This window comes from Rattus rattus, chromosome 9 (assembly GCF_011064425.1).
Source record: "Rattus rattus isolate New Zealand chromosome 9, Rrattus_CSIRO_v1, whole genome shotgun sequence".
Classification (NCBI taxonomy): domain Eukaryota; kingdom Metazoa; phylum Chordata; class Mammalia; order Rodentia; family Muridae; genus Rattus; species Rattus rattus.
In genome coordinates this window covers 81,836,655-81,845,509 of record NC_046162.1, presented here as the reverse complement: position 1 = coordinate 81,845,509, position 8,855 = coordinate 81,836,655, and the positions used below count along the sequence as shown (strand labels likewise).

Sequence of the window (8,855 nt, the reverse complement as noted above, 5' to 3'; positions counted from 1 at the left end):
CCAATGGCTAAAGAAAGTCAACCCTAGGTCAAGAGAAGGAGCAAGATATCAGCTTACAGGGAGGGAACTTAAGAGAAAGGAGGGTCTTTGAATTGAAGGGTATTTAAGACAGCATGGGGAAACAGAAGGAGCTGTTTACTTCTGAGGAGTGGAGTAGGAAGGTCACCTGGGTGCTTCTTCTGCCTCTCTGAGCTAGCAGACTTTCTCCCCAGCATCTGGTTCCTGAATCTTCACTGGCAAAATCTGAACACTGGGCATTTTGGCTTTAAACATCTGGACTTCCAACTTCTGCCAAGGACCCAGGGACAGTGAGACCACTTCCTTTGAGGAGAACCTGAGAAGCCATCGGATTTGGTAAGTCACCCTGGAAGTCCTCATGGAGGGAGTTAAGGATGGGAAGTAACATGAACGTAGGCTTTAGGACCCTGTACTGTGCTACTCCAGATGCCTTGAAAATAGCAGCAGAGGGTGAGAAGCTAAATACTCGAATCTGGTTGGATCAAAACAGCTGACTATTGTGTTGGTATTTCTATACAGGATTCTTAGTAGTCATAGTGGTGTTGTGCCTGTTCGTAAAGGGTGATAAGATACAAGTTATAAAAGAAAAGGACTCAAAAGGAGAATAAGAAAAATATATTAGGACACAGACAAAGAAATTTAGACAAGCCGTAGAAGGACCTAGGAAAAAGTCAGTCACAGACACAGATTTTAGGCAAGAGCCTGCCATGCTGCCAGACACATCATGGAACTAACTGAAAGGAGCTGTCTCAAGGTCATGTGAAAACCAAGTTTAGTTTGGCAGTAACTATATAAAATACATACCAGGAGACAACAGTCACCCCCAAGGTTATTAAAAAATATGAATTTGATGTGAGGAGACTTAAGGAATGGATTTGTTTCCTATAGTTTGCATGCACCCCTTGTGAAGCAGATATTAAATTCATGATCAAGTGAGAAGAGACTTGTCCACCAAGACAGGAAAGATTAGACACCCCAATGTCAGAAGATGGTCCTCAGTTACAGTGGTGAACATGGTAGAAAAAGGAAGGTAGGGGCCATGGAAAACAAAATCAGGCTAGAGGCATGGATCTATTGTAGATCGCTTGCTAGGGGAAGCTCAAAATGCTAAGTGACAAAAGCAGCTTGGATTTGATGCTGATACCTTGGTGCCATGTCATTTAGCAGCTTTAAATGCTTGAGATGAGGGTGAAGACCCAAGAAAGGTCTGAGTCATTTACTAAAACCACACAAGGCCCCAAAGCAGCCTTCCCTGATTTCTTTGCAAAGCTTGACTTCAGCTCTAAACAGAATTATATCAGATTCAGAAGTCTGAAATATTAATTGAAACATTGAACCTAAGTGTAAATGGAATCATCAGATTCAGAAGTCAGAAAAACAGTAATTGAACCCTAGGCTTTAGAAAATGCTAATTCAGAATGCAAAAGGGTGATCAGACCTTTAAAGGCACCATCTGGAAGAATAGAGGAATGGATTAGAGATATTGGATCTCACACTTAATGATGTTAACTTGATGGAAGTAATTTCTAAAGGTCTTAAGAAAAAGCAAACTGTCAGAAGTCTTAACTGTGGTGGCAAGGTCATTTGAAAAGGGATTTTAGGCGAGGCACTCCTGGAAACAATGTTTTTCTTGATATCCAAAAGAAAGCTCAGCCTTTGCAGTATGCATAAGGTGTGGCAAGTCCAGGAGGAGGCTAATGAATTCAGATTGACACCCTGAGGGGCCTCCTGCAGGCCCTGGTATCTACTGAATTTAATCAATCCCTGTCAGGGTCAGAGAAACTCAGCCCCAGAGCATTAAGATTCACTGCCTGTTCTCACTGCTCAGGTCTGGTGCATCAAGCCAGAAGCAGCCACAGGGATGGATGTGTTTCTTATGATCAGGCGTGAGAAGACCACCATCTTCATTGAGGCCAAGGAGTCGAGCACGGTCTTAGAGCTGAAGCGCATTGTCCAGGGCATCCTGAAGAGGCCTCCTGAGGAGCAGCTGCTGTTCAAGGATGACCAGCTCCTTGATGAGAGCAAAACTCTGCGTGACTGTGGTTTCACTAGCCGTGTAGCAAAGCCACAGGACCCAGCCACAGTGGCCCTGGTGTTCAAAGAAGACGCCTCTGAAGGTGTGCAGATCCACCCCTACTCTACTCCTCTGCTTCCAAGTGTGATGAAAACTGGCACAGACAGTCTTGAGTGACGAGATAAAAAGTGGTCTAGACAGTGTGTTCTATGGAACAAGTTGTGCTGTGAGGGCCCCAGCCCCACGTCCTAGGTATTCATTCCCCATAAAGATATGGCGGTCTTTCTACATTAAAAAAGAATAATAAACTTCATTAACAAAATAATAAACACTGCTCTGATGTCATACTGCATTCACCTTCTGCTGGAGGTGTCCAGCAGCCAACACCATGGCTGACATAACAAAGCCCAAAGTAGGAAGTCCACAGCTGAGGTTTCCCTTCTGGATGTCAGGCCCTGATACAGGCAGGACTGGAAGGGCAGTAGGAGAGGGGTCTGGATGGAGTGATGTGGTTCTCAGCCTTCCTCTCTGGGAACCCAGGCACTGCTGCTGTACCACCTGAGAGGAAGTCAGGGATGGGGTCTGTTTGCCATGGAGGAAGACGGAAGCAGAAGCTGAAAATAGGGGAGTCTGGTCTGATTGGGAGCCAGTGCCCCAGTACGGAAGACTTGAGAGAAAAGTCTTATTGTTGTGCTTCAGTGAAGGCCTTCCCTGAGGCTATCTACAATGAAGGAGCTCTCTTGAGACAGGCATTGCTTGTTCACACTGCTATTTGGTCGGGGGATGTGGGCACATACTTTACTGGGGCGAGCCAGGGATTAAATCTCTCTTAGGGGAAGGGAGTGAGAATACCCAGGAAGGGAAGGTCAGTGGCTGACAGGTTAAACCTATCTGGATGCCTCATTAGCATGGAGAAGAACTCCCATGCTGTGCTACAGATGGGTGCCCCTTGGGGTGCTCTGGGTTGGGTGTCCTGGTTTGTGGTCCAGAGCAGGGACAGAGACAATAGGAAATGGCCCTGCTCTTGCAGTTCTCAAATCTCAGATTCCCAGGGTCTGAGCTCACTCAGCCTTACCAGTCCTCATGCCTGTCTGGTAGCACAGCCTCACATTCTCTATGCTCGATGTGTTCAAGGTCAGAGCAGCTTCAGTACATAAACCGACAATTCCAAATTCAGGAGAGACTAGGTAACGAATGTTTGGGCAAACTGCTATAAAGGATCAGAGACCTGACTGAGCAGAAAATACAAATCATGAAATGGAAATGGAGGGTTTAAGAGCTACAGGAGCCGATGTCACAATTTCACCAAAGTCTTGGCATCTAGATTGGCCTCTTCAGGAAGTAGAAATTAGGTTCTAGGGACTGGAACTATGCCAGCTAAAGTAAAGGGCCAAATGGGTCAGGTATAAGGGGCTAGAAGGTGAAATAGGTAACTTAAAGCCATGTGTGGCTAATAGAGCCATGGATCTATGGGAATGTGATTTGTGGCATCAGTGGGAAAGAGATGAACATTCCTCCAATCTCAGAAACCACTGAAGTAGAAACTTATAGGTCCTTTGAGAAGTTATGTCAAATGATGTTTTTCTGGGGACACAGGTAAAAGGATGCCTTGCTGGACCTGATACATGACAGGACCCATGATGGAGCATAAATATGACCTCCCAGTCAGTGGGAGATGAGCACAGAGCATTGGTTTGATTTGCTAGGTATTTTCTGCAAATGACAGGCATGTACTGGTTTGCCTTTCATGGACTTGTTGAGCTCAACTTGTAACTCTGCTGTTGAGAGAATCTGGCTGCAGATCTGCTCCTATGGTTCCTACCACAGCTGGTCATTTCTCTGGAAACCTGGCCATCTCTTTGTGTGTCCCTCCCAAGAGGCCTGGACTGTGTCTGCCAGTTTGTGTGTGGTTTCTGCCTGCCTAGTGGGCCATCACATTTGGTGTTTAATATGGGACTAAAGTGCTGAGAGAGAAGTTTTAGTTTGCTCCCAAAAAACTATTGCTGAACAGGTCCCCCTCCCCCATATCCTAATAACCTCTCCTTGAGGACCTCTGCTGAGGACCGGCAGAGAGGACAGGTTGAAACCTTATTAACCTTAATTTGCAAAACGTACAAACCATAGTATAAATAAGGTTTCTGAAGAAAATATGAAAAGCTATTATCAAAGGGGTTGGGGATTTAGCTCAGTGGTAGAGCGCTTGCCTAGGAAGCACAAGGCCCGGTGTTCAGGCCCCAGCTCTGAAAAAAAAGAAAAAAAAAAAAAAAAAGAGAGAGAGAGCGTGTCCCAAGAAGAAGAAGAAATTGGCTAAATGTTTTCCAAGAAGATGATTTGGCCCTCAAACCAGGATGAATCCACATGTACTTTAGTACGGGTACCTAGCACAGAGCCAAACTGCCCCGGGCCTCTTCTGCTGCTGCAGTGTTAGAATGCTGTCCAGTTGTCTCTTCTTTAATCCTCACTTCCTTCCTGGAGACCCTGTTGAGTAGTGAGCTGGATTGGTCAGATGATGCCTCAACCTGATGAAATGTTTATTCCTTATTCCAAACAGCCATTAAATGGGTCATTGCCGAGAACATGATTTTTGGCCCGTTGCATGTGCAACCTTTCCAGGCATAACTGAAAATCGCTATCCAAAAGACCAGTTACACTTTGTCTCTAGGCATGCTTTTGTTTTTCCTATACATTTGCCCGTACAGCCCATAGAGAATGCACTCACTGTGTGTACAGATGGCTCATCCAATGGGCAGGCAGGGTATGGACCACACGTTCATTTCCCCGTCCCCCACCACTCAGCACAGTAATTGAATTACATGCTGTAGCGGCTGTTTCTGAAATGTGAAAAAGTCAGGCTTTTAATCTGTATAGTTATAGCCAATATATAGCACAGAGTTTGCAATGGCTTGAAACTGTTCCTGTTTTAGATATAACTCTTTAACGGGAGAAGCAACTAAAAATGTAATTAGTCACTGTGTGTGCTGCTTGTCTATGCAGCATGTTCCAAATCAGATTTAAACAGAAAATGGAACGGGCTATGGCAGTCAGACCTGGGAGAATTTAGGTTTACAATTTTTTTTTTTTTTTTTGGATCTGAGGAACGAACCCAGGGCCTTGCTCTTGCTAGGTAAGCGCTCTACCATTGAGCTAAATCCCCAACCCCTCTGTTGGCAATTTAATATTACCCATGCTACTGGGATTCCTTTTATAATTCTCAAGGACATGGTATTGTGGAAAAAGGCCCACAGAACTTTAATGCAATATCTTCATAAAATAAATAAGGGGACTAATATCCCCATTCACCACAAAAATTTTTAAATGGTCTGTTTTTATTTTAAATTTTTAAAATGTGGAGGCAGAGAAACTCTGCTGAGTGTGTATGGCACCCTTAACTAGGCACACTTATGCCTTGGTGAAATGGAAACATCCACTCTGTGGTATATGGCATGGTCCCAATCAGGTGTGAACATGGGGAAGACAGCGTGTGTGTGTGTGTGTGTGTGTGTGTGTGTGTGTGTGTGTGTGTGTGTGTGTGTGTGTGTTGTCCTCCAAGACACTGAAGGAACATGTTGGTTGCCAGAGCAATTGGTGAGCCATTCTGATGCAGGGAAGAAGAATGATGTTGACCATGAGCTTGCTGAGTGCCCTGACAATGGAGACTGGGAAGCTGTATTGGGCCTGTGTTCCTGACCCAACTTTGCTGACCAAGCCACCTTGCCTCAAGCTTTTAGACCTTGTGGGACCGAGAACATGGAGACTGTGTAAACTGCCTTGGAAAATTAATCAAATAGAGAAGTCACAGAGACCCTTCTCTTTCTTTAATGGGACCATTTACTCTAATTCAATCATGGATTGGTCTGGAAATCCCTTTAATATTAGAAGAAAGGTAAAGATTATGGGCTGGTTTTGGACATTTTCAGACACAGACTTGAAATTTGAGAGCTGCCTATTATAATATTACGTTAGCGGTAGATAAAATTGGGACTGGATCTGGATTTCAAACAAGTGTCAGTGCTCTTTCAAGGACACAGGTTTGATTCCCTGCACCCACAGGGTGGTGGCTCATAACCATCTGCCCCAGCAAAAGGTCCTTTCCCCTATGTCTGCTTCAGGAAAATGTCCTCTCACCTGTGTGCCTAAGCAAACCATCATTTGACATAACTGACATTCCTAAGACACCAGAAGTTTCCACTTCACAACATTATTCCTGCTGCCCTCCCCACTCACTGGAAGGTATGTTTAGATTCATGTTATGGGTGTTCATCTGTGAGTGTGTGAATGTGTGTGTGCAGCATGTCTGTCTGGCACAGGTGTTAGGATACACGACTAGACTCCGTGCAAGGATTTGGCAACACCATTTGCTTGTTTTGGAAGGCCAGAGAGTGAACATGGGGCTTCTTACAGACCAGACAAGCACCACACCACTGAGAGGCATCCTGCAGCTTGGCTACTTTATAAACAAACAGATAAAGGAGGCCCTGGGTTTGGTCCCCAGCTTGGGGGGTGGGGGGCAGATAAAGTGAAAGTGGATGTTGAGGAACCAGGGCTGAACAGAGGATGAGTGCCCGCCCACTCGAGGGATAAGGAGGGCAGATCCCGTGTAACTGGGGCTTGTGGGAGAAGTGCCTTGCTCTCACAGGATATCTGTTCCCATTGTGAGCTCTGAGATTGTGAGTTGAAAAACCCTGTCTCTCCCTGTGGCTCAGCTCTAACACACACCTTTAATCCAAGGGCTAAAGAAAGTCAACCCTAGGTCAAGAGGAGGAGCAAGCAACCTGCTTACAAGGAGGGAACTTAAGAGAAGGGAGGGTCTTTGAATTGAAGGGTATTTAAGACAGCGTGAGGAAGCAGAAGAAGCTGTTTACTTCTGAGGAGTGGAGTAGAAGGTCACGGGTGCTTCCTCTCCCTCTCTGAGCTAGCAGGCTTTCTCCCCAGCATCTGGTTCCTGAATCTTCACTGGCAAAATCTGAACACTGGGCATTTTGGCTTTAAACATCTGGACTTCCAACTTCTGCCAAGGACCCAGGGACAGTGAGACCACTTCCTTTGAGGAGAACCTGAGAAGCCATCAGATTTGGTAAGTCATCCTGGAAGTCCTCATGGAGGGAGTTAAGGATGGGAAGTAACATGAACGTAGGCTTTAGGACCCTGTACTGTGCTACTCCAGATGCCTTGAAAATAGCAGCAGAGGGTGAGAAGCTAAATACTCGAATCTGGTTGGATCAAAACAGCTGACTATTGTGTTGGTATTTCTATACAGGATTCTTAGTAGTCATAGTGGTCTTGTGCCTGCTCATAAACAATGGGTGATAAGATACAAGTTGTAAAAGAAAAGGACTCAAAAGGAGAAGAAGAAAAATATTAGGGGCTGGAGAGATGGTTCAGCGGTTAAGAGCACTGACTGCTGTTCCAGAGGTCCTGAGTTCAAATCCCAGCAACCACATGGTGGCTCACAACCATCTGTAACAAGATCTGATGCCCTCTTCTGGTGTGTCTGAAGACAGTGACAGTGTACTCATCATATAAAATGAATAAATAAAATCTTTTAAATTAAAAAAGAGAAAAATATTAGGACACAGACAGAAATTTAGGAAAGCCTTAGAAGGACATAGGAAAAAGTTTGTCACAGACACAGATTTTAGGCAAGAGCCTGCCATGCTGCCAGACACATCATGGAATTGAAAGGAACTGGCCCAAGGTCATTAGAAACCAATTTTAGTTTTGTAGTTACTGTATAGAATGCATACCAGGAGACAGCTGGAACCCCCAAGGTTATGAAAAATATGAATGTGAATATTGTTTGCATTCACCCCAGGTTAGGCAGATAATAAATTCATAGGCAAGTCAGAACAGAAATGTCCCCCAAGACTGGTAAGACGGGAAACCCCAATGTTCGAATGTGGTCGTCAGTTACACTGGTGAACACTGTTGAAAGAGGAAGCTAGGGGCCATGGGACAACAGAATCAGGCTAGAGGCATGGATGTATTGTAGATCGCTTGCTGGGGGAAGCTCAAAATGCTAAGTGACAAAAGCAGCTTGGATTCGATGCTGATACCTTGGTGCCATGTCATTTAGCAGCTTTAAATGCTTGAGATGAGGGTGAAGACCCAAGAAATGTCTGAGTCGTTTACTAAAACCACACAAGGCCTCAAAGCAGCCTTCCCTGATTTCTTTGCAAAGATTGTCTTCAGCTCTAAACAGAATTATATCAGATTCAGAAGTCTGAAAGATTAATTGAATCATTGAACTTAGCTGTAAATAGCATCATCAGATTCAGAAGTCAGAAAAATAGTTAATGATCCTTGGTTTTTGAAAATGCTAATTCAGAATGCAAAAAGGGTGATTAGACCTTTAAAGGCACCCTGAGGAAGAGTAGAGGAATGGATTAGAGATTTTGGATCTCACACTTATTGATGCTAATCTGATGGAAGTAATTTCTAGAAGGCTTAAGGAAAAGCAAACTGTCAAGTCTTAACTTGTTAGCCAGGTCATTTGAAAAGGGATTATAGGCAAGGCACTCCTGGAAACAATATTTTTCTAGATATCCAAAAGAAAGCTCAGCCTTTGCAGTATGCATAAGGTGTGGCAAAGTCCGGGAGGAGGCTAATGAATTCAGATTGACACCCTGAGGGGCCTCCTGCAGGCTCTGGTATCAAATTGAATTTAATCAATCCCTGTCAGGGTCAGAGAAACTCAGCCCCAGAGCAATTAAGATTCACTGCCTGGGGATTGGGGATTTGGCTCAGTGGTAGAGCGCTTGCCTAGGAAGCGCAAGGTCCTGGGTTCAATCCCCAGCCCCGGGAAAAAAAAAAAAAAAAAAGATTC

The 8,855-nt window shown here is 44.7% G+C and overlaps 1 protein-coding gene across 1 annotated transcript; it reads left to right on the top strand.

Annotated features, from left to right (window-relative positions):
• The first annotated feature begins 1,879 nt into the window (after window positions 1-1,879).
• On the top strand, window positions 1,880-4,970 carry LOC116910372 (elongin-B-like). The gene is made up of 2 exons (XM_032914219.1): window positions 1,880-2,205; window positions 4,880-4,970. Exons 1-2 carry the CDS (start codon window positions 1,880-1,882, stop codon window positions 4,968-4,970), a joined length of 417 nt encoding a protein of 138 aa, XP_032770110.1.
• Window positions 4,971-8,855: the final 3,885 nt, after the last annotated feature.